The sequence below is a fragment of the Centruroides vittatus genome, unplaced genomic scaffold, assembly GCF_030686945.1.
Source record: "Centruroides vittatus isolate TY-2023 unplaced genomic scaffold, ASM3068694v2 contig_986, whole genome shotgun sequence".
NCBI classification, from domain to species: Eukaryota; Metazoa; Arthropoda; class Arachnida; order Scorpiones; family Buthidae; genus Centruroides; species Centruroides vittatus.
The window spans coordinates 833079-860737 of NW_027122655.1; the positions used below are offsets into that span (position 1 = coordinate 833079).

The window sequence follows — 27659 nt, forward strand, 5'->3', positions numbered from 1 at the left end:
ATAAAATAAAATTTCATGAAGCAAATATTTCCTCTCATTAATATAAAAATTACGTTAAATTTAAAAGTTTCAAAATAAAAACAAAACAAAACATACCATGAAATTTGTATAAACAACCCAGTTGATCCAACAAAGTTTCTACTGACATTGAAACTGATGGAAGTTCAAGAAATCGATGAATCACTATGTCCATCACCTTTAAAAAAAATCAATTAAATTATTGCATTATATGCAATTCAATATAAATTATACTACAGTTAGGTTGAATTATTCAAGGAAATTACATATCTATTACTTTTGTTCAAACAGCCCCAAACATTATCTACATATGCCCAAACATTTAAATTCATTTAAACACTTTCCTGTAAAAGGATTGTGTTTTCTAATAATGGAAGTAGGGATGAGCAGCCCAACTCTTTTAGTTTTTCTTTTTTTCCAAGGTAAAAACTAAATTAAACAAACTCATGCAAATCTTTTCCACACACTTGTTAGCAAGATGAAGATATACATATTATTAAAATTTTTATTATAAATAATCTATATTGGGAACAAGTGATAGATGAAGTCAGTGGGGTGAGCAAGAAGGAAGTTGGGCCACCTAAGGCAGCTGCCTTAGGAGGCTTCACCTGCTAGTGTACATTAAAGAAAAAGGTATAATTAAACTTTTCTCAAGAATTTTCATATGATTAGATATATTTCATTGATGATGGTTCTCATCATCAATGAAATATGTAAGAAGAACTAGTTCTCAAAGTTTTTCTTCAACACACAAAAAACTACTCAAACACCTTGTAAACATGCAGCCAAATTGATTAACTTCGAACATTTTTGAGAAAGGTCATTCATGTTGAATGACCTTTCTCAAGAAGAACACTAAAATTCGAACACTTATTAGTTTATGCTTTTGTACTAAGCTTTTTGAATGTTTTTGAATGGTGTTCCATTGCAGAATTACATGTGCCATCTTTAGTGATAGCTAATATTAAAATATGAGCAGAAAAATGAAGAAAAATAAAATATGAGTGCAACAATAAAACAAAAATAAACATAAAACAGAAATTTTTTTTTACACAACAGAAATAAAAATAAAAATAACAATACAACATTGTGAACAGAGTGAGAAAATATCTGCAAATACTACAAAGAAGTTAAGAGGTATATATAGTAATAGCCTTTTAGTAGTATTAATGAGGAGCATATTCTGTAGTTTCCGTTTCTTCCGTTCATTGGGGTTTATATTAAGCTTGAATGCCATGCTGCAGATACTCTAGTAGATTCCCAAAAGTTGATGGAGAGACCTTTATGGTTTGCTTCACAAATCTTCCATGCTTCCGCGTAATGCTGATGCTTAATGTCCCGTACTATTTGTATTAGTTGTGCTTGGTCCCATTCTGCTTGGACCTCTTGGGGGTCGGCCAAAACGTAGGTGGCCAGCACTGTGCATGGCTGTTCATTTCTAACATTTCTTTGGTGTTCTGCTATCCTATCCTTGATGTATATTGGAGCCACTGGAAGATCCATCAATTTGTTATGTCGTTGTGTGTCTGTAATGGGGATTTTATATACTCAGGGAGCGCATTTCTGTCAAGCTTGTCTTTATCCGATCTTAAGAGCTGGTAGATGGTAGGGCTCCTTTTAAATATGATTCTTTTGTTCGTGGCTTTTCCGATACGTCTACAGATATTACTCAGTGATGCCCTGTATTCCATCGTTGTGAACCCTTCAGTAGTGGGTAAAATTCTTCTCTTGCGGCATGTCTTGCTTTGGCTGATAATTGTGTTAATATTGACCCTGTAAATCTTGGCCAATTTATATATATAATTCAGTTCATCTGTTCTGTCCTTGGTAGTGTTACAATGCAAATGGGCTCTTGTGATGAGTGCATGGAAGGCTGCAAGTTTATATGCTGGGGGGTCATGGGAGATCCAGGGAATGAATATCGAGTTATAGGAGGGTTTCCTGTAGACTTTAGTGCAGAAATCACCTTGGTTGTACAGTTGTATAGATAGGTCCAAAAAAATGTATCATCTTATCATTCTCCTGCTCAAGTTCTATCTCAAGGCCAAAACTGTTATCATTTATGTCCTTTATAAAATGCTGTACGTTAGGTTTTGCTTTCCAGAATATAACCACATCATCCACATATCAATTAGTATGTTAGCATTTGTGTTTCATATTTAGGCAGCATTGCATTTTCTAGCATTCCTAGTAACATCTCACATAGTGAACCTGCAAGTGGGCTGCCTATGGCTACTCCTTTCTGTTGCATGTAAGTGCAACAGAAAGGAGTTTGAAGTTACAGAACCTTTGAAGTTAAATACAGATGAAAAAATAGCGAGGTGTGCTAACTTTAAAATATGCATTCTTTTCTTTTTGGGGATTTGATCTTGCTAAATAGAACATCCCTTAGGTGACAGAAACACGGTTCAAGTTTAACAGATGGGTATAGTGCTTTGAAGTCCAACACCGCCATATATTTAACTTCGTGCGAGTTTATATTAGCCATTTTGTTTATAAGCTGTCCTGGTTGTATGATGCTGTAGAAGGGGACAAGAGACCCAAAATGCATATTGACCAATGAATAAATAAAGAATGGAAAAAACTGCCTTGTATCTAATTAATGAACTTCATTGTGCTGCAGAAACAAAGAAAACAGGAAGACACAGTTTCAAATTTGTAAAGCTTACTTTTTCTATCATTTATTAATCTTAAACAGTCTTTCTTTTTAATGGAGGATTGGAAAAATCACTGAATTTATATAATATTTAGGCAATCCATTTTTAAAAAATTACAAAATATTAAAAATTATCTGTTTTACAATATTTAACAATCAATTATTATTGACATCTAACTAATTTAAATATGTTTACAATTAATAGCATATTTTCTGTTTTCTTATTTACACCTGGTACATGTATTTTCTTTTGAATTATGTAATTATTAATGTGATTTTCTAACATTATAAATATTTTTACCATTTTACAATATTTGAAGCCAATTTTTGTTTATTTTTATACTAAGGTTTTTACTTATATTGTTATTGTTATTGTTTAAAATTTCAAATACTTTCTTTAAATTTTCTATTGTATGTGTTCTTTTCTTTTTGTAGAATTTTTATATTTTCTTTATCTATATTACAGTTATTTAATGTGCAATGTTCAACAACAAAAAATACTGTATACCAGGTCTAGCAATAAACACAGCAAATTTGCTTCATATAGTATATGGGAGAGAGAGATAACAGCTATAATGCTTCCTTTGCTTGTGCTGTGCTATCTGCATCAGTAACAAACAAATAGCCAATAGTAAAGTCTGCTTCAAAAAAATTACCTACCCAGAACCTTTTACGGTGTGATAACGCAAATATTAACAAACGTTTTCAAACCCCTTCTGGGCTCTGCTTCAGGTTCCAAATCATTTCTAGATGGATGTTCGATTGCCATTAAATATCAGTTTGACTGGCATGTCATTTAAATATCAGCTTGAACAGCAATCAAACATCCATCTAGAAACAATTTGGAACCTGAAGCAGAGCCCAGAAGAGTTCAAAAATGTTTGTTTGTCAATATTTGCATTATCACACCATAAAAGGTTCTGGGTATGTAATTTTTTGAAGTAATTTTAGTGTGGTAAGTAGTGAGTTATTTAGGTAAAGTCTACTTTAAAATTATAGGTCCATTATAATCCTGTCCCAAAACTGCATTTTACAATGTACAACCTCTATGTTAAGTTCACCAAATGAGTTTAAATTGGAAATATTTGTGGTGGCCTGCTAGATATAGTTACTGCAAGTGTAGAAATAATTGTTAAAAGTGCTGTTCCAATTTGTTATAAAGGTTAAAATTTTACACCCACCATAAGGAACTGATACTCGGTTTTGAATAATTTTTTCAAGCTAAAAAGTTGACTTATGACATCAGCATGTACAATACCTATATACCAGTTCCTATATAGTTACGAATTAATTCATAAATCAAATAATCATAATTATTTGCATTCAATCAAAAAAACAAATTAATTTTATGACAAAAATGCAGCTATAAGAAAAATCAAGTAATAAATAGAAAATAGCAAAGTTGAGACAAATTAGTTGTCTCAAGTTAACATTATTTAATATATGAATTCTTACTCTTAAAAATAAGAAAATTTAATTATCTTTTAGATAAAATATATATGCAGTGAAAATAACTTACAGGTAAGAAACGAAGACAGACATTTCCAAAATAAACGGGAAGATAAGTGTGTTGACTGCTCTGTGCACTCAGATCCTGTAATCCTTCAAAATAAAACTTCTCAGGATATTTCTGAAATTATTAAAACAATTTATAAAATTAAAGTTAATTAAATGAAAAGAATCTATAAAGATGTAAACATATACCTACTCTATGAAATACTAAATGCTTCTCGTGCCAATTAGATTGACGCCAATGTTCTGGAGAATTCTGTAAAAACAAAATTATTTTAAAATTATTACTATTTTTTTCATTTCTATTTATTTAAACTAAACTAATGTTCGTAAAATCATAAAGTTATATAAACTTATAACAGAATTGAATTTTTTAGCTTAAAGAAAGCCCTTAAAATCCTGATAATTAGTCTAAAGCAGAGGTGTAGCTACCGTGGAGCAGTTGGAGCAAATTGCTCCAGACGCACGAATCACGAGGGCGCCAAGTTAGAAAGGGCGAAATAAAAACTTGTAAAAACATTTGTAAAAAAATGTTTGCATTTAATAATTAATCAAAACTTATTTAAGAAGCAGCGTGTCACAACACTGTCTTAGTTCTTTGGCTATATCAATTGAAAAAACAATAGCTTGTCAACTTGATCTGGAGAAAGTGATTGACCGATTTGCAAACGAAAAAGCGAGAAAACAACAATTTTTAAGTTTTTTTATTTATTTATTATTATGTATTTGTTATGAAACTAAACCTGCATACATTTTGTCAATACAGTTTATATACTGTGTAGTAATTATTAGGTACTCTGTACTTAAAGAATTATTTTGTATATTATCTTTATTATAATATTATAGTATTACTAGGAGCCCGGGACACCTCCTAGTGGGCGTTCTTTACAAATTTCATGATAATTAAAAATCATTATTTAGTGTTATTAAACATTCTATAAATACTTTAAAATATTAATTATTATGTCTTTGTGTCCTTTTTAACTCTATTTAAAATTTATTTTGTATACTAGTACTTTCTATATATTAACAGGACTTATTATACTGGAAATTATGGATGCAGATATTTAGTCTTTAGTAAACTAAATAAAGAACATTATTTTTGATCTGTAAGACTAAATATCTGCAGCCATAATTTCCAGTATAATAAGTCCTGTTAATATATAGAAAGTACTAGTATACAAAATAAATTTTAAATACTTTAAAATAGTTTAATTTGTTTATTTACCTTTGCTGGTAACATTCGCTAGGGCGTTCCTAGTGGGTGTTAATTTAAATAATAATTCATATTGTTAATTTAAATGTTTGAAATATGACAAATGATAGGGGCGCCTCTAGTGCCCATTTTAGGCATACCGTTAACATGGACGGACAGCTGGATGGAGACGCGTTCAATGGGTTACATATATAGATTACGTTCCAAGAATTTCTATTATTAAAATATTACCTTTCTGGAGTCCACTATATAATTTTCAAAACTATTTCAAACCTATCCGTTTTTTCACTATTTGCCACCTAGTGCACATTACAGGCATTCCGTGACAATAATAAATTCCTATTACAAATATACTGAATTATTTATATTGTTATTGTTATATTGGCCAAATAATAATTTATTGTCCAAATGAATAATAATAATTTATATTGTTAATTAAAATGTTTGGAATATGACACACGATAGGGGTGCCTCTAATGCCCGTCTTTGGCATATTGTTATGCGGATGGATGGATGGACAGGCACGCATTCAATGGGTTATATATATAGATTATATATTGAATATCTTATTGTTGAAATGCCTCAAATCTCAAATAAATTAAATAATTAGATATATGTTTTTAAATTAAATGTTCAAAACAAATTTTGCGAGACCTCTTCTGAGGAACAAGGGGTGCACCGATTCTACTTGCTCCAGGGCACTGAATATGTAGCTATGCCACTGGTCTGAAGCCAAATGATTGTTAGATTAAAACTAACATTGCAAAACCCAATATACTATAAAGCTAGACACCAACCAATGCTGAATTCTAGCCCAATAGAATTTGGCATTGGTTGGTGTCTAGCTTGGTTGTTGGATTATATTGGACTATATCAAGAATTCAATTATTAATAGCAGCATTAATAAATTTAATTTATAAAGATGGATCCTAATGCTCACCTCTAGACCAAATTACTTAGCATTCAATTATTAATAATAGCATTAATATACTGTTGCCTAATATAATCCAGCAATCATTTGGCTTTAAGCTGATTTCGCATTTAAAGAGTTAATTAATCTGTTCAAAATTAAATCAGCCAAAGAGAATGCCATTTGACTGTTTTGCTATACAAATTTCCCTCATAGTCTGAGGGGTAATTTCATTTCCAGGTACAGAGAAAGAAGAAATCTTCAGAATTTAAAGAGTTAAATGTTGCTTACCACTGTCTCAAACCAATGTTATAACAAAAGCATAAACTTATAAACCAAAGTCATTTTTTCAATTACCTCTCTTACAAATTCATAAACTCTATTTTTGAATTCATTTGGACGCACAAGTAACATCTGAATAATGAAAAAGCATACTTGAGCTTCATTTCCTTCAAAGCTACGAAGGGCCTGAAAGAAATGAGAAAAATTGAGGATATGCAGTTTTCAACAAAATGTTTTTTATTTCAAACTTTATCCTAAATGAAAAATTCTTTAGAAATAAATCTAAAACTCACCAGACACAATATTAATCTATCAAGTGTAATTACATGACATTTCCAAATTAAATCATTCAAAGCATCAATACACTAGAATAATTAAAATTAAATTACTATTTTTATTTTCAATTTTAAAACTATATTAGAAATGTTCTTATTTAAATATTTTTAAATACCTTGTTGACATGTTGACCACCAACAGAGTTAGCAAATTCAAATACTAAAAAGTCTGCAAATGTTCGAAGATGACTCGACAAAGCTCTTGCACCAATACGGTCCAAAATTCTGTAGTAAAATATTTTAAAATGTTCACACTTATTTACTAACAATAAATAATCTAGCTTTCATATTTAAAACTTTCTTAAGTTAATATTGAAAACAAAAAAATCCAAGTTTAACAATATATAATACAGGAAACTAAGAGAACTAACTTGTAAGCAAGGGGACTGATGCGATCATTTTCAAGCAACATTTTCCAAAGTAAACTGAAAATTATAAATAAATAAAAGACTAAAATTTTTGCTTTAAAATAAATTAAATGAATTAAAATGAACTTACCATAAAAATAATGGTGAAGAGCCTTGCAATGAAAAATGAGAAATGATGTCATTTTCATTACTCATAGCTGAAATAATATTTAATAAATTATTAAAGATATTTAAACTCATTTCATTAAACTATAAATTTATATTTTGTTTTTAAAATTGTCTGCATCTGAATTTAAAAATCCTCAAAAACAGTTATAGAAATAAACGTGTAAATGATACAAAAAGTCAATTTTACTAATTACATTAACTGTATATAATACTCATAAAATTAATTGCAGCACACTTTGCAAGTATGTTTATTAACATATAATTATTAAAAACACATTGCATTATGTATTTTAATAAATATACATGATTTAGTTCTAAATTTGTCCAAGTTTAATTCTATATTATTTTCTTTATTAAATTTATGTAATTCATTTATTACTTTCTGCAAGTCAACAAAAGAAAAAGTTAAAATCATTAAAATTAAAAAAACATTATACACGATGATTTACACATTTCAATTAAATCCTCTCAAAAACTGTGACAGATTCATTCTGATGTTAAGTTAATATGGTGAATAAGAAATAAAATTAATTAAAAAAAACAGAATATCCAAATTTGTGGAATTTTATAAAATATGAATATGATTAGCAACTTGAAATGTCTCCAAACCAAATTTGGTGACATTTGAACTGCTAAATCTCTCTAGACAGCATCAAACAGATACTTTAGTTATGGTCACTGAACATTTAAAGAATAGCAATACCATATAATCCAAGCATTTCCCAATCACATGTGTTTTAACATTGTAAATTTTCTTTTAAACAAAAAATGAAAAAAATCCAAAGAGATTCTTCATAATTGAAATAAGTAAAATTATTAAATTTATAAACCTTTTAATCTACTATTCAAACAATATTAAAAAAAATTACTTTTCCATTTTCTATATTCTTCTTCTACTGATCTTTTAAGTTGTGCTTTATTTTCTTTATTCACCTGATACTGCTGGAAAAATTCACTTAACAGTGGAGGAAAACACTGAAGTGTAAAACTTGACCAACTGTGTGGGGTTTGTTGCATGATAGTACTCAAAATTTCTCTGCACCACCCAACAGATAAAGTTTCAGAACCTGAAATATATTTGTAAAATATTTTTCAAATTTTTTTCTAATTATATAAAAGAAAAATAAAGTTTTATAAATCAATTATAAAACTATAATTGTATGAACTGTGCAAAAGAAGATTTACCTAAATTTTAAAATAATTTATAAAATTAATGGCTAATGTTACTTTAGGTTCCAAGATGACGGTTCGCCTCTGATTCCAGCAAGGAAACAGTGGGGTTATACGTTTTCCTAAACCTAACCTATTCTAATAAATTACCATAATTATTAGCAACCAAATTATTAGAATAGGTTGGGTTTAGGAAAACGTGCGTCCCCACTGTTTCCTGCTGGAATCAAAGACGAGCTGCCATCTTGGAACCTAAGGTAACATTAACCAAATTAACATATTACTTTAAAAACCCAAACTTTTATTAGGAATTGCATCAAAACTATCAAGTAATGATTATTTTTATCATAAGAATGATCTGCCTACCTCTAGACATATTATTTAGTATTTAATTACATAGCCATGTTAAAGCCCAATAATTCAGCAGTTTATCTGGCTTTATCATAATCATCCAAAGCACTTCATGTGTTGATGAAAATAAATGCGACTGTTACAAAGTTTGAATAATTTTAAAGAGATTATGTGCATTTTTTATATAGTAGAATGCTGGTTGTCTAAGCTAATTTAGAGAATTGGAATAAGAAAAAACATTCTTATCTATGAAAAACATTATTAAATAATAGTGATTTTTAATATAAAAGTATTTATAAAATAGATAAAACACAAAATTAAATCATGTAATCATAAATTAACATTTTTACAACACTATTTAAAAAAATTTAACAATTCTGTTTAATTAACAGATAAAACTCATTTCCAAGTTAGTAAGTCTAAAAAGACTCCCAGTTTAAAAAACTGTACAGCATTGCATTTATCTTGCTTTTAATATTTTATAGCTATTTCAAAACAGTTCAATATTTTACTACAAAAACAATTAGTTCATAGTTTCTTCTTCTTTTTCTCCTCTTTCACTGTCATATTCTTCTTGAATACATCAAAATTCAGAAGCCATGATCAACACTTTCAACTGAATCAAGACTTTGCCTGTCACTGTTGGAACAACACATTTTTCTTTACTTGACAAAAAAAAAATTAATAATAATAATAATAAAACAAACAGAACTACTAAGCGCTGTCCTGTTACAATAATGATGTCTGCAAAAAGATTGGAATGGATATATACTTTCAATTATATTTGAGTTTATTTATTAAAACTCAAGTGTAATTGATTAGTTTTAACACACATTACATGTATAATTTTAACTAAGAAAATGCATTTGTTTTTTAAATAGAAAGATTCTTGCTTCATTAAAAGATTTTTTAATAAATAAACTCAATTATTAATTAATTAACTGAGAGTGTAATATTAGCTATAATCAAGAAAATTGCTGCTACAAAAACTATAATTTCCTTCTTTTATACTTCTGTTGGCACCATTCAAGATATATTCTTTTTGAGTTTATTTTATAATCCTACTTTTAATTCTCAGCCTATGACATACCATATTACTCTTTCAATAAATTAATAATAAAAATATTTTTAAATAATTCTTTTGACTTTTTTCAGGGCCAGTCTTTTAAAAGATGTCAGAAACTAGAGAAAGATCTAGACCCAAAATGCATTCTGTAAAATGACAATTTCAAATACTTGATTTTGTTCATAATCTTTCAGATACGTTCCTGTTTGATTAATCTTAATTTCAAATGGTGTGATTTAAGAAGTATAAAAATTGATAGGACAAAAAGCTTTTAGCACATTTACTAGGTATTTTCTGGGAAAATGAAACTGAGTTCAGAATGTAAATTTTACTATTTCAACCTGACACTAAAATACAGATTTGTGACATGCTTCTAACATTCTGTCTAAAGCAGTTTAAAACAGCAAGTTTAAGGGAGGCCATGAATGTCAAACATCATAACTGACAAAAACTTCAAAAAATGTTCAAAATATCCAATGCACAGCCAGTGACCTACATGTGGATTCTGCATCTGGTTAAAACACAGACACGTGCAACCACAGGACACACATGAATGTGTTTTGAAAAATTTATTTCAACACAATTGCATGCATGTTAAATGCCCATCCTGACAATGAAAATAAAAAAATTATTGTACGAGTCAATGTAAATTGACAGCAATCATAAGTTTGATTAACATGTAATGCACAATCAGCTTATAACTGGCAGTCAGACCATAGACTTTACATGACAAATTTTGACCTTGAATATCTCAGTCCATAGATGAAATTTAAAAATTTGGCTTTATCACCACATCGGTCTTGCCAAATTATACATACAGGGACTTTAAACTATTGGTTTATTATGATATCATATAATAATAATTTTATCAAAAACAGTAATAAAATAAAAATATAAATAAATTTTAACAATGTTGTATAGGATATATTTGTACCAAAATGACAGAGCTCTTCAAAATTTGAATAAGTAATTTCATTTAGTATTTTATTAAGTAATATGTCCAATACGATTTATTAATTATTCATAAATTCTCTCTGGCATTGTTTTAATAAGATTTTTTTTCTCTCAACATCTGTTATTTAGTGACAAGCACCACTTATTGCCTTTTTTTTTATGATTTCACTGATGTATATTGCTTTCCATTCCTATATACTTTCCTTGCTAAGATACCAAATGTATTTTCTATAGGATTAACATCAGAACATGTGACCAGTCAATAACATGAGCACCATTTGATAAAAACCAGTTCCAAGTTGTTTTTGCATTATGAGTGGATGCATTAACTTGTTGAAACTGAAAGAACTTCCCTCCAGTTTTTTCAATAAATGGCATTACATGCATATCTCATATCTAGTACTTGCAGATTTCCTACAGCAGAGGCCTTCAAACTTTACAGAAAATGAGCCACATTTCTAATTCTACATGTAGTGATATCGGACCCACACACTTCCTCCCGAGTGTGATCCATGTTATATATATGTGTATGTTACTCTACGGCATATATTTTGTCGGATTTATATGTTTATTTATTTATTGCTCTAACATGCTGAAGTTTAAATTTAAAAAGAACATTAAAAGGAAAAAGTTTAAAAATTAAAAAAAAAATTATAAAAAAGATTTGGAACGCATAAACGGAATGGTGATTTGGAAGGTTGTAAGAGTTAAGAGAAGGTTTGTTATTGGTTTAGAGAATTAAAGGAATGTTTTAAATCCTTCTTATTTAAAGGTTTTTCTTTAGAAAAGGACCTGTGGTGATAGAGGATCACCTACACTACATATGCCAAAAGCTTTGTCTTTGTAGCTCTTATTTATAAGCAGAATTTATTTCATTTTCTCATTTTGTAATTATCAGACAACTCTGTATAATTTAATCAAAACTTTGCTTCTTGTCTTTCTGTTGAAATTTAATGTTATGAAACTTCTATATTTGCTTATTACACCTTTTGAGGAATGTTTTCAATTGTATACCAAGAGACTTTTTAACTGTTCTACTTTAAAACTGAAGAGGGACAGAACTGTCTGAAATGCATAATTAATAAAGTAGAAGAGCTAAAAAAATGGTGTCCAATTTAAAACATTTCCCAAAAGATTTGATAAGTCTTCAGATTACAAGCAAACACAAAAGCTTGGTAACATTAAAACTCTGTATACTGTTGAGTCTGACAAATTTATAGCTACATGAGATGCAATTTGCCTCAGACTAATTGTAGAATTGCTTAGTTCCTGCAAATTAGTATTTTTGATGGAAATTCAGTGCAGAGAGTCTTCTAGATGGCATTTTGTTCCATATTTACCACTAGAATTAATGTAATTTACCACAAAATAATGTGTAGCATCAGTCAGCTAAGCTGTTTTGTGATGTTTAGATTATAATTATAATTTTTCCAATTAAATTTAAAAAACCCAAATTTGTCTTTCTTATCTACTTTAAACATTTAATTTACCTGTTATATGTATAGCTCTAGCCAATGTTAATATTAATACTTTATTCAATTCTTCAGACTCTCCCGATAAAAGTGGTTTGGGTTCTGTTTGAAATCTTGATAACTGTGGTTGTACTTCTGCACTACCTAATCCAGCAATCAATTTAAGGGCAGTGCTTTCAACACTAAAATAATAAATATAAAGAATTAATAATAAATAATAAATATTTATAATAATAGATGTAAATTTAATTTATACCATAAATGTAATTGAGTTTGGTTAGTCTGAGGCACAGCAGCCATACTATGGAGGTGACTTAATAACTGTACTCTATAGTGAGGCTGAATGTGGTGCAGACGATAACTAAACATCTCTAACAATGTGTGGAGGATACCCCATGCTTGACTACGAAATATGTTAGGAAGTAAATGACCTATAAAAGTTTAAACATTTAAATCAAAATATAAAAAATTTTATATAAATAAAATATGATTAATAACAATGAACACACACAATTTATATAACTCAGAATAACATATGAAATAAAATGCTTGTAATAAATATAAATATCCAAAATTTTTATTGAGAGTTTAACAGTTATATCTTATCAAGAAAAGGCTTATTTAAACTTAAGTCTTTTCTTGATAAGATATAACTGTTTTATGTCTGTGGATGTGAGCTATAAAGAAAAAAGCTGTTTATATTTTTTACTTACATATTGAATAATTCTTTATCATGTTTATATTTAGAAGTAAAATCATATTTTTTTTGCTAATCTGAAACAGTGTCATTATTCTTATTTGTTTCTTAAACACTACATAGTATAATTAATCAATCACTTGGCATTCCTTCATATCTTTATTTGAACTGAATTGGAAATAAAGATATGACGGAATGCCAAGTGATTGAATAATTATACTACATAGTGTTTAATAAAAAAAAAAATCATACTTATTAATTAATGCACTTTGGCTGAGCTGAGAATGAACAGCTCTCTTTAAAATTAATAAAAAATAAGCTTTCTCATTTTGTAAAGACATAATCTTTCACTGAACAGGTATAATTTATAGTACTAATAATATTTTCCATACTTCATGCAATTTTGGAATTCCATTGCAAATATTTTCTTTTTTTCCATTTTGCTTAATTTATAATTATATCTACAATGGGCAATAAAACAGAATGTATCTAATGACATCTTTTAAACTGCATAAAAATTAAATGAAATGTCTTCAGCAGTAACATCAAACATGCAGAATATATAGTGATGCAAGTTATGCAAAATTTTTATTTTTGCTTTAGCTATTTTCTGCAATGTATATATACACCAATGTCACCAATGCCAAGTGTAATTTCCTATATATCACCTGCAGAAAATTATGATACTGTATTTAAAAACTACAATTCAACTAGCTATTTCAATATTTGTGGGTTACTTATGTAGAAAATCAAACTAACAGAAACAGGTTGATTTAGAGCAGAAAAAGTATTGAGACATCTAAAACAAACTATCATCAACAACTACAGTTTAGATGTCAATTAAATTCAAAACTGGTTATACTCATACCAACTAGGGAAGAGATAATTCTGTTAAGACAGAAAATGACAGAAAATTCAAAAACTTGAAAAAAAGCATTCTGTCAGGTCCAAGTAAACAGCAGGGATCCATTGCACTATTACATATAGTGTTTGAGTATATGGCAGCAAGTTTTGCAAGAATTACTATGATTAAGCCAACTTGAACAAGACTTTGGATATAATGAATGTAACACAATAACACTATATGAAGACAATGATGTCTAAAAATGGTACTCAATGAAAAATCAAATGCAAGAATATAACATATTCAAATCAGGCTTCCCTATTTAGGTGATCCACAACAAAAAATTTTAGACCTCAGCTATTGCTGTATAGAGGAAATCAAAGCTGATATAATGATAAAACTACCACCAAAGAAAAAGTTAAACAACTTCACGAAGAAACTTGAACAGGAAAATTTACAGGTGTCCTCTATTAGAAGGTACAGTACATGCTAGTGGTTATACTGTATTTTCATGCAGTCACCAATCATGAAGAATACACAGATTACAAAAACATCAAATTTGTGTTAGGAATATAAATATACCAAAAAAAAATACATAACATATATAATTAAATAATATATATACAGCATATTATTTATCTTTTCAGCTGTAAAAATCTCATTTTAATTGAATTCTAAATAGCAAAAAGTTGGACAGGATACTTTAAATGGAACATAAAAATTATGAAAAAACAAAAATTGATTAAATATTAATTCATAAAAATCAACATAGATGGAAGTAACAAAAAATAAAAATGAAACTATTATAAACAGAAAGGTGGGTGAAGGTTGATTTGGTGGTGAGTGTTTGAATGTCAAGTCAGAAGGTGATTTACTAGTCACTTCAAGGAATTTGAAATGTATTTGGTTTGTTTGTTTGTTTATTAAGTTACAGCAACACAACACTTGGGAGATCTGCCTAGGGGGATGCCTTCCAGGAGGTCTTTTTAAGGGTAACTGGCCCTTATTCAGGTGTTACAAATGTGGAGAAAACCTGAAATCTCCACATGGCCAGCCCAGCCTGGCAAGGCGCAAACCCATGATCAAACTCTCAGCATTCAGGGATCAAAACCACTTGGCCACTGGTGGGTCTGAAATGTATCCTGTATTCTTCCATTTATAACATCATTTATGAACTAAGTGACTAACAAAAATCAACATAGTGATTTGTCTGTTTGTAGTTATAAAATAGATGTAATTTTTTGAACATTTTCCTTTTTTCAATAAGCAACATATTTAAAATTACACTCAAGCCACCACAAAGACATCATAAATGCGAGAATATCAAGTATCTTCCTACACTTTAAAACTGCCAGCAAATTGCCTTTGTAATCCAACCTTTGAACTTTCACTACATAAACACTGTGGTAGTAATTGTTTTAAGTTTCTTTTCATTACTACATTACTACATTTCTACATTTCTTGTCAAATGAATGAATAATTCAGGAGAAGTTTATGGTTTCTTAATAGCAACCTAATTCCAACAATAACACAAAAGTTTAATATTAACATTTATAACAATAAGTGAATATTGACAATTTAATTAATCTTCTCTAACAGATAAAGAGTATTGAGTATTCAGTTTTTTACAACCTGTCTTCCTCCCCTATTCCTATTTTAAACCTGTCCTCGTTTGAGCCTACAGTCAAAATTCGTCATCTGAAAGAGTATTTGAACTGATTCTTTGTTTTCATTTTAAAATACTTCATACGTAATTAATTCTTTCAGAATATTAAATGGGGACACTATTTTCATAAGGTTGGTTATGGATGACAGCATCTGTTATTTAGAGTGTCCACTATTTATGGATAAATATAATAGACATCCTATTTGAAGAGTCTAAGGATTGTAAAAATATCCATTAAGTAGAGGTGTCTGTTATTCAGGAGTGTCCATTAATGGAGGTACTATATATACATAAAATATTGCATATATATTCTGTTTCTTGTTGTTTGTGCAATAAATTAAAAGCCAACTTTTTAAAAACAAATAAAACTATGGAAATTAAATCATAAAAGTTACTGTTAAGCTTTAACAAAATCTACTTTTTAAAAAGTTTACTACTTAAAGTTTTTTATTTGTTCTGAAGAAATTCATTTAATTCTTAAATTTAATATTATATTGATCTGATGAAAAAAGAAGTTTCCTTAAAAATTAACAATTCTTATCCAGTATGAGAATTGTTAATTTTGTATGACTTATAAATAAATTTTTAATTGTCTTATAAGCAAAATTTAACAATACTTGATATAAATTATAAAATGTTTTTCTTTCATACTCATGAAAATACTTTATTATGAGTCATATTTTACAAAAAAAATAAATAAATTTACATTATAACTAAAAATAATTAAATTGTATAAATGTAGTTAATAAATTTAAATTCAATAAGCAACATTATATTGAAAGGATAAAAAAATATTTCACTAACTTATAAATCCTTTAATTCCAAGTGATTCAATTTCATTGTAAACAAGTAATCTACTGTATGTTTCTACAAGAGCAGGAGCAAGAGAAAGAGATGTTTTAGTCTGTCCTAATTTCATTACGTGTGTTACAATATTATGAATGAGACTGAAAATAAAAATATTTTTTAAAATAAATTTTTAATTTCTTTTATAATATTTATAATTAAATACCTCATTTTAGTATGCACAGTAAGAGAATCTAAAATGCTCATAGACAATGGATGAGTAGGACCATTCACCACAGAATTTGTTGCACTGATTGTTGTTTGAGTTTTCTGATTTCCTTGTACTGCTTCAACTAAAACACCCATTGGTCTGGCAAAATATTCTTGATTTGTACTATCTAAATTAGTGTAAAATACATTAATTTTTATACGTTTGTACAAAAAAATTGCCAACTGTAAGAAAAAAATATTAAATACCTACAATAATCTAATTTGAAATTATTTTAGGTGATTATACTTTAACATTTAGAATGGTCACAAAACAAAATGAAATCTTGGATTGTAAGACCTCTTCACTGTATAATAATTTATACATTTTCATTTTGAAATGAAACTAAACCAAAACATTCTTCATAACAGTAATTTTAATTGTAATACATACTACTTTTGTTAAATATAAAGTATATCCTCTAAACATCAACAATTGTTTCTACACATTAATTTTTGAAATTTATAATTTATTTCCTGCTATCAAAATTAATGCTTTTTTGATAGTCAATAATTACAGTACTCTGTTAAAAATATAAACTAAGCTCAGTCAGATTTTTTTGTGCTACAATTATTATTTTTGATTAAATACATAAGACAAATTCAAACCTTTTATTCTTCTAATAAAAAAAAATAATTGGATTACAATTAGTCAAAAAAATCTGTTAATCTGTTTCACATTTGGTATATCATTTTATGCACCTTTCTTAATTAGAAAAATTGTGATAATTTTTGTAACATTTATATTTGAAGATGTCAAAAGATGCTATATTTGATAATTTTTTAATATCCAAAGACATAAATGTACATTTACTTCAGAAAAATTTTTGTTTTATATGTGAGACTCAGCACTACATAATTTATTTACCTAACTAAATCATAACATAACATTTTGACAATAAAATTTTGTCAGATAACTCTCAACTTTCACACCTGGGAGTTAATCATTTCTTAAGTTCTCAGCAGCAAAAGTGGCACTTTCTCATAACCTCCCGACTTATTGTCTCAATTTCATCAGTTGAACATAGCAAGGAACTGAAAGTTTAGGCAGTTGTTGCCAGTTCTTTGTCCCAAGTGCCTTGATATTTGGATATCTTTGGATATATCATTTTATTGTATGTTCATATATCACTCTAATATATCATCAGAGACCATCTTTTTAAACACCTTTATGGATACGTTCAAGCAAGCCTACAAACATTTTATCTATAGGATACCCGAACTTACTTTCTTTCAACCAGACCGCTCCAGATCAAGTTCCTCAATAAGGTATTTATTGCCAGGCAACCCACTGTAAACTCTCTCTTTCTCGACCGCTAGATTGGTAGGCTAAATCAATATATATCTATCCCAAAATATCTATTGTCTTATATCATGTACTCTTTTTGTTGAAATTAAATTGTTATTAGTTGTTAACATGGCATCTGAGTGGTTCACTTCCAGTACGCTGTCTCTCAATCCATCTCCATCCCGAATCTGATTGCCTGCGCATGCAGCCACTCATGTGACTGAATCAACATGCCATCTCAGCTTCCATGTCAATTGGGACACGGTGGTGTCAGTCCTGATGAGGGACTAAAGAGGTGCCAACCCTCCAGTCACATATATATTATTTAAAAGTTAATTAACCAATTTACAGCCAATTATTAAATTATGAAAAAGAACCATTAAACTTAATCAAGCATCATCCTGAATAAATTCTTTTAATAATCATGTTTAAATTTTATAATAATGTTCTTAATTTCATTCTTTAAAAAAACCATAAACTGCATCAAAATTTTTTTTTTATCTTAATGAGAACATCAAATTAAAATTAAACGCTTCAGAATGTATTTCCACTAGATGATGTACCTGATAATGTTTGGGTCATCTTATAAAAACATTGAATGGATTTAAAAATTATATGCACATTTGTTACTTGGTAATTATATACATTGAATACTTGCTTCCATTGTGATGTCAACAAATTTTGTCTTTTATTTTTTATCCTTTCTTAATAAATTTTGTTTTATTTATGTATCTTTATATAATTTATTCCATTATATCTTATAGAAATATTCACAAAAAGCAAAAAATCTCTCTCAAAGAATGAAGAAAATTCTTAGTAGAACAATCTGTAACAAAACAATCTAAACTGATGTATTTCAAGAGGCAATAATTATATTTTAAAGAAACCTTGAAAGCTGATGAAAAATAATATAAATAAGATTTTTTAAGTACTTTCAAAATATTCATGCATCATTAGATTTTATGCTGGAAGTAAAACTAAATTATCAGTACTTGGGTGAAAAGACACCAATTAAATAGCAACAACATTACAGTTGATTATAGCCAGTTGCACATCATTAATTATAAAGAACATGATCTAAATAAATTGTTTATTAATGTACTATTTCCAAAATGAAAGTAAATCAACAAAGTGTTAAATGTGTTGTAGCATTTTTGATGGTGAATTGGTTTCTGGGCAGCAACATCACAAGTTTGTTCGCTAAAATAAACTTTTATTGTCATTTAAATATGTAGGATTTCACAAATTTTTTTTATAAATTGCAATGGATCAGGTTTGTAGGAAAGTATACAAATAAAAAGAAAAAAATTTCCTAAAGAGTTGAGTGAGTAGAAGACAAAATTCAATGACATTGCAAATCCACACATAAATATGTCTACAAATGTTTCACACAGATATAATACTGCCACAAACAAACAAGCAAACAAAATTTTCCCTTTATTTGTAAGATTTTCAAGGTTCAAGCACCGACATATGATTATATAGTAACATGTCAACATTATTAAATAATAGATACAGCAGTGTGTACACACTGCTGTATCTATTATTATTATTATTAAAACATAAATTGCTTTAAATATACAATTATTTATAAAATGTATACACAGGTAATATCTAAAAGATCTTATTATAACACTATGAATCTACAACTGATCTACTTATTTCTATTACAATAGTATTTTATTTCTTTTTTCTTGATATTAATTTTTTTCTTACAAATTATTTTTATATGACAAAAAATTAATTCTAAAACAGTTAAAAAATTGTAATAAACTATATTTAAAAACAATAAAAATAACAGTTGTAAAGATAATTTCAAAATTTAATTTTCCTAATTAAAATTATTTAAATACCAAACAAATAGCTAGATTCCTTTATCAGATTTTACTAATGAAGGAATCCAGCCAATATAGTTATATCTACATTATTTAATCAGTCTGGAAGCAAAGATCAGATGAAGTCTGAGTAGAATAACTGACAGTGCATCTGCAAGATAAGCAGGAGGTGTGTTCAAATCCCACTCTTGGATGATCTTTTTTTCTAGAATATTCTAAAATTAACTTAAATTATTTGTTTATAATTATTATATTTATCAACAGATGGCAGAATAGCAGCCTGCTTCCTGCCAAATCATTAGCCTAAATAGCAGAGTAAAGGAATCTGGCTGTTCATTTGGTATTTGAAATAATTATTGGATTAACTATATTTATTATTAAAATTATTTAATTCTAACTTTACTTAAAAGGTTTCATACATACAAGCATTGCAGAGCAGAGATATCCTGTAATCAGTACCCAGGCTCATAGGTAAATCATTACTAACTAAACTTTGCTGTAATTCTCTAAATAACATTTGAAAAAGTTAATATCAAGCAATACATAGTAATATATATATATATTTTATTTATTTATTTAAAAATTTTAAAATGTTTCTTACTCTAAATGTCCTTTTAGAGCTTTCGGCAATGGACGTTGTAATCTAACTTGTTCATACTGTGCTTTTTTCATTAAATGTATCCAAATGGAGGTTATCGCTAAAGCATGTGTTGCACTTGCTTTAGTCACATCTGGAAATGGAAGTGGTTCTTTCTCAGGATATAAAAGATCATATAATTTCATCACGGGAAGAAAATCATTGAGCTAAAAGTATAAATATATAAATTTAATTATATATTTTTCACTACTACTACCTATTCTATTATAAAATTATTAAATGTCAATTCCACATAAAACAAATCTAAACAATTGTCACAAAGTTCCTTGTTTCTTCAACAACACTTAAATAAAGAAAATAAACTGAATGAAAATCAAATTGGTTTTCTTAAAACACAAGCTAAAAGAATATTTTTTCAAACAATTCTGTTTCAGTAACCCTTATAAAATAAATCCTAATACTGTTTTTTGACTTCCTTAACTGTATTACCATCTGGAATTTTATAAATTAAATCAGTATTTAATAATTTGATGTGCTTTGTATTTCAGTTTTTTCATCAACTCTAAAAATAATCAGAAATTGTTAATTTAGTATTACTGCAAATCATCATTTAAGTGCTGAAGAGCAATTAAGTGAGCAACAGATTATGCAAGTCCATTGTTATAAAAATAATCAGAAAAAATAAATTTAAAAAGAAAATTTATTATATTTTCTTGTTTAATTTAATCTGGAATAGTAAAAGAAGTTAATTTTTGTTCCAAATTTCTCATTTTGTTATTTTTTGGCAATTGAAAGAACTGTTTTCTTCTGTTGTTGATACTTGATGGAATGTTATATTTTCCTGTAGACTGTTTTTGTGGTTTATATACTTTTGTCTGAATCTAATTTCCCCTAATTCTGGTAGCTTAGAATTATTTACCATTAGTTTACAGTTATTAAAAAACTTTCATCCACATATATTTTTTAAAATTTTATTGTGATATTCTCTCAAAGACTAATTGTATAAAAATACATTTTTTCCACCAGCTCTATAAAGTTTTAATTGCATATTGCAATAACTTTTAAACAGAAAACATTTCTTACTGGTTATCAGTTAATGACAACTATCCATAAGAATCCATATCTGTTGAAAAGTACGAATGAGATCTACTCATTTTGCAATATCAATGTCTGTAAATGGGTCATTGATAGGCAAGTCTGTGTAGATTTGTTTTGCTTGTCAAAACTGTATAGTTGAAACCAAAATGAAAATCACACAATCAACACTAAAACCATATAAGTATTAAACACTATCATATTTCAGTGTTAGAGTATTTTAATTCTAACAAAACAGATATGCGAGTGCTTTCAACATTGCATTAATGTCATCTTCAGGCAATGAAGAATGTATGTATAACAGAGAATTTAAATAGATACATTAACATATTAACTAAATACAAATAACACCTTACCATGGATAGTTAAATCACTTTACTAAATGTTTTTGAGCTCTATTGATGAGCCCTCATCAGGTAAATAGTTCTAGAATTTGGAAAAACTTACCATAGAACATTTCTTCACAAATTTAAAATGGAACTAACATCAAGAAAAGGTGTTAAGGTGTTGTTTATATTTAGTTAAAATAGGAGCTGGTTATAATGGATTCTTACATTAACATATTCCAGAGAAGAATTCAGAATTGAATTTCAAACTTTCAGAACAGATGCAAAAGAAAAAACATAAGATGCAAAGAAGTTTTTAAACATATGATAATATAATATAAGATATAGTCAATAGATCCTTACAGTAACCATATATAATTAAAAACCAATATTTTAAATTACATAATACTTAATGTCAACAAAACAACAAACTAAACTGTTAATATAAAAGCTAATAGTGTTAAAGTGAACTAAAAGAGGCATTATTAAAAAAACACACAAACACATGCACATTTTGTATCAATAACATTGCATATGATATTAAGTTGATTATTAAGTGGACTGAAAAAATTAAATATGAAAATAGTTAGGCTGAGTTTATACTCCAGAAAAGTGATCAGTAAGACTGCATTAAGCCAGAATGGGCCTGCATTAAGTTTTCATGTGCCCTGTACAGAGTTCCCACTGTTATACAGCAAAAGAAATGGAAGAGTAACATATCTACCAGAATGTGTCTCCATATAACATGCCAAATTTCAAATGCCATTTATTTCAAAATACATTTTTTGATTTTGATTTCTTGTTTAAAAAATTTGTAATTAAAACAGACTTTCTTTTGTTTAAGTCATGCTACAGTTTCTGCACTTCTCTTGTTTTCTCCTCATCATCACACTGAATTTTCTTCACACCTTCCAATAGCCCTTGGGCAAGACATATTTCTTCATTGTTTTTCTCAACAGAGTTTTGTAGTCTATTAGTGGCTTCTTCAAAAATTCTATACCTCATTTTCCTTTGCATTTATTCTTCTTTTTCCTTCAGTTCAACTTCAAGAATATCAATATTCTCTCTCTCCTGTTCAAGTGCTTTTATTTTATTCTCTTCTTTTCTCTCCCTTCCTTCTTGTTCTTTTTTGCTTTACTTCTTCTTTCAGTTTACTTTGCTTGTCCAAAAAGGTCTTGTAAGTAGCATATGCACTGTGCTCCAACCCAAGTATCTTTTGTCATTGGCACAAAAAAGGCATTGTTATTGTATACACAGAGTCCATCTTTAACTATCAACAATGAATTCATCATTTGTTCTGACAGAGGCTCTGTCTTCTATCAGAACCCATCTAGAAATGGAGAATTCTCTTTCAACCCTTTGACTACTTTAATGACAGTTGAGTATTTTGGCATCCCAACAGTTCTTCATGTCAAATAAGTGCTTATAATCGTGTTATTTGAAAGCAAATGACTTCTAAAGAATTCTAATTTGACCTGAAAATAATTTAAATTTTTCCATTGGTATTTTTTAATCATTTTATATAGTTTTATGACACCATGTCCCATATAATTTTTGTATTTTTTTTTATTTTATGAATGTAAAAATGCAAAGAGACTGTAATATATAAATTAAAGAATTTTCGTTTATAAACTCGCATCTAGGCATGTATGTATCCAGCAAATACATGGCATTTTCTTTATTAAATTTTTCAAACATAAACAACAGTTGAACTACAGGCTTTATAGTATTCCTCAACTGATATGTTCTGAAGCAATTCACACAGTAGTTTTTAAACTTATGACCTTTTTTTCCCAGAGAAATTTTACAGAAACCAATATCTTATCACAACCTGCAGTAAATTTTCTCGCAACATGAGAGTGCTGTCGATTATTTTTTTATTAAATCACAATTGTTGCACATAATCACTCTCTCGATTATTATTTTATTAAATCACAATTGTTGCACATAACAATGTAGAATATTTAACCTTTACCATAACGCTATATATTCTATCTTTTTCTCCTGGTTTCGATGACAGGATCAATCCCAATTCATTTCAAATAAGTCATTGCAGCTGTCTTGACAACGTGGCGATTTCCTCACTTCAGTGTTACCCCGCTGTCTCCTGATCATTTGCACGATAAGAAATTTAACACTTTCAATTTTGCAACAATTACAATTTATGTTCATTACATAGCAATACTATTTAGTAATTGTGACCCAAACATTTATTTGGTAATTTTATCAATATTTTTTAAATAATTAAAAATAAAATTACAGAATTCATTTCTGGCAATACTAGTTGTCAAATCTAAAAGAAAACATTCTCCTGAGTACAATAAAACAATTTGTTAGTCATTCGACCCCACATCTGACAGAGAAAGGAGTTTATGAAAAAGTAATAAGATGATTAGCAGTTTGTTGTCCTTCACAGTGGGGGACTGGCAGTGTATTACAATACTTTCACAGGAGAAAATATACAAAGCCTTACTACCCTGAAGTTGAAAAATAATACAATCCCATGAAATTTAACAAATATGACATCAATAAGTAAATGATAAAACTATTTATAGAGCATTGATATTTCATAAGTTTAGTTTTTTGCATTTACAGATCAAATTACAGAAAATATAAATAAAAATCTGTTTTTAAAAATTAAAATCATAAAATTCTGCTTACAAATGATCAAGATGCAACGGATGCTTTTTATTTTTGTATTCACTTTGTTTTATTCAGACACACAGATATTATTCCTATATAGATTTATTAATTATAATAAACTTATTTTAACGTAATTATACACATAATGTAACACTCTAATTAACCATCTTAAATGAAGAAGTAATTGTATTGAGTCCCACTGCCATATTAATTAACGCGGCACAGTAATTAATCGATTCTGAGCACGTCATGTTGCATCAAATTAAATAATTTATAAAAATTTAAATAATAAATATGTTTATAAAATAATTGACTATATCTGTTTGCAATAATAATGTAAATCACACTATACTTATAGTTTAGTATTTCCGATAATATTTAATTTATTTTTGAATTTTAAAATCTAAGAAAAACATATTTTTAAAATTAAGTTTTATGCCTTTATATCTTCAACTTCAGATAATACAAATACATAAGAATCCGCCAAAAGAAGTTAATTAATAATAATTAAAATCGAGGAAAAAAATATAAAACTTTCAAGGTAAGGAAACTTGTAAAAAGTCAGGTACACAATCACCTGATGCCGTCTCCCCACTTTGTGTAACCAAAGCGGTCAAGTTGAAATAAAAGCCTAAACTCCAGCAGAAGTAAAAACAAACATTGGCGCATGTCTAGGACAATAAATTTGAACGGGAACGAAGATGAAACATGACACCATGTAATTTATGCTAATTACCTTCTAGCATTAAAAAATTAATATCTTCAATAAATTATAATTAAATTAAATATTTTTTTGACTGAGTTCGACTAGAAACACATCGAAAAGCTATATTAAAGTGAAAATAGCAGTTTTTCAACGTTAAACATTTACAAATTAATTTTTTAATTTGGTGCCAGATTGACTGCAGGTGTGCAATTTATATTCAAATGAGCACGTGTGTGATGGGTTTTAACTGGTTGGAACCAAACACTTCATAGTATTTATATGTTTCTCGTAGCTTGAATTTTGGTAGATTGCATGGAACCTTTACTAGATACACTGATGTTGGGCCATTGATTAATAGAAGTTCCTGCCTCTTTTTTATTTAGAATTTTCCTTCCTGCAAGGGAGAAGATTTGGTGAGACTTTCAACTTCAACATGTCTGGTCCAGTCTAGTTCGGGTTGTTATTTGGATTCGTTGTTTTTTTGGAATCGCTGTGGGTTTAGCACCAAGTGCTCACTGTTGGATTATATAATTAATTAAAAGACCAGATTTAATTTATTTGGCCCTTGTTGAGACCTGGATGGTTTGAATAGAAGGCAATTTTCTTGCTAAGTCTCTTCCACTAACAGGAAGTATTTTATGATTCCAGCTGAAAAACCATTGAGTCCAGGTAGGCCCCATGGTAAAATTTTGTTCTTTTTTGACAAAGTTAGAGAGCACTTCGAGTTATTGGAAACTTACCCTGATTTGATGGTGATTGGTTTATCACGTTACTTGGCTTCCGAACCTAGGAGTATCTTGATGTTGGTAGTATATGCTAGTTTGCTGAGGCAGCAAGGCTTACGTCTAGATTTGTTTTCTTCTATTTTGAATTCTTGGTTTTCGTATTACCACAGAATTGTGATAATGGGCAATTTTAACATCCATATTGGTGAGGAAATTGATTCACATTTGAATGTAGCTTCTCCTAACATTTTTGACATCAGATTGTCAAAAGATTTAAGGGTCGATACAGTCAGGAGACAGTTTCTGTGTTGGTTGATTGAACACGATCTTATTCTCCTTAATGGTCATAGTAAGGGAGATTTTTCAGGTGAATTAACTTTTTTGTTAAAAGTGGGTAGCTCAGTTATAGACTTTATAGTCATTTCTCAGAACTTGGTTCACATGATCGAATCCCTTTATGTTGGATCTCTCTCATCTTCTGACCATTTTCCAGTGGAATTACAGTTGTCGATCAGAAACAGATTTTCCTTTGTTGATGGGCCTCTTTCCATCAAGACTCATTTAGTATGGAATGATTCTAAAGTAGAATCCTTTGGTGATGCTGTATCACAGAGTTTCCGGAATATAAACTTTGATTCTGAGCACGTTGATGATTTCTATGGTTTAATTATATCCAAGCTATGCTCTATAGCAAGAAGACTAAATGTGTTAATTGAAAGTGCTGAACCTTACAGGAGAACCCATCCCCCTTGGTTTGATAGGTCTTGCTACATCCAGAAGCGAGCGAGGAAGATTGCCCCAGGTAAGTTTCGCAGATCTAATAGTCAAGCTGATTTGGCTTCCTTTTTAAATTTGAAACAACAATATAATTCACTTATTAGGGTGAAAAAAGAGGAAGTATTTTTGTAATTATGCCTTTCAGTTGACTGGGATTGGGGACTCTAGGACCTTTTGGTATTGGGTTGGTCGTTTTCATCGGGTCAGGAGCAGACCAAGATATTTCTTTGATAGACTGGTTTATTTATTATCAACAGTTATTTAGTCTAAATACATTGAATTTACCTCCGATCCCGTCAGTACCGATGGCTTCTCTTGTTGTTGATCTATCTTAGACCTTCCTATCTCTGATTCAGAGGTGAATACAGCAATTCAAAAGATGAGAATTCGCTCAGCTCCCGGGGTGGACAATATTTCACTGTCTTTAATTGTTTACTCTAGGGCTACTTTGGTTCCTTATTTGGCTAAGTTATTTAATCGAGTTTATGACACTGCTAAAATTCTGAAATCGTGGTTGGAGGTAAAGATAAAAGTTATCCATAAAAAAGGTCCAACAGATGGGCCCGCTAACTTTCAACCAATTTCACTGTTATCGGTAGTTCAGAAAATTTTTACATCTATTCTGTCTAATAGATTGGATATTTGGTTAAGAGAGAGGAATTTGATTCAACCAGTACAATTTGCTTTTCAACCTCGGAAGAGTACTTTGAGCAATATTCTGACTCTCCACGCCATTATTTGTGGACAACTTTCAAAGAAAAGACAGCATTTATTTGCAGCCTTTATAGACTACAAAAAAGCCTTTGACAGTGTTGTTTTGAAGATTTTGTTATCCAAATTAAAAATGCTAGAGATCTCTGACAAGTTTACCAATATTATTCAATGTTTATTTTCAGGACTGAAAGCAAGGATTTCCAGTAGTGCTGTG

The 27659-nt window shown here is 28.9% G+C and overlaps 1 protein-coding gene across 2 annotated transcripts in view; it reads right to left on the reverse strand.

Moving 5' to 3' along the window:
• MED23 (mediator complex subunit 23) overlaps positions 1 to 27659 on the reverse strand; it is a 97390-nt gene that overhangs the window by 17156 nt on the left and 52575 nt on the right. For both annotated transcript variants that reach the window (XM_067283418.1, XM_067283417.1), the window contains 15 exons: positions 20463 to 20665; positions 20285 to 20367; positions 16698 to 16869; positions 16490 to 16632; positions 12735 to 12909; positions 12497 to 12660; positions 8335 to 8532; positions 7428 to 7494; positions 7301 to 7354; positions 7046 to 7154; positions 6888 to 6959; positions 6670 to 6780; positions 4383 to 4442; positions 4194 to 4304; positions 97 to 196 (listed from right to left, as the gene is read on the reverse strand). In XM_067283418.1, coding sequence (XP_067139519.1) covers positions 97 to 196; positions 4194 to 4304; positions 4383 to 4442; positions 6670 to 6780; positions 6888 to 6959; positions 7046 to 7154; positions 7301 to 7354; positions 7428 to 7494; positions 8335 to 8532; positions 12497 to 12660; positions 12735 to 12909; positions 16490 to 16632; positions 16698 to 16869; positions 20285 to 20367; positions 20463 to 20665 — 1822 coding nt within the window. The remainder of the gene's footprint in view (positions 1 to 96; positions 197 to 4193; positions 4305 to 4382; positions 4443 to 6669; positions 6781 to 6887; positions 6960 to 7045; positions 7155 to 7300; positions 7355 to 7427; positions 7495 to 8334; positions 8533 to 12496; positions 12661 to 12734; positions 12910 to 16489; positions 16633 to 16697; positions 16870 to 20284; positions 20368 to 20462; positions 20666 to 27659) is intronic.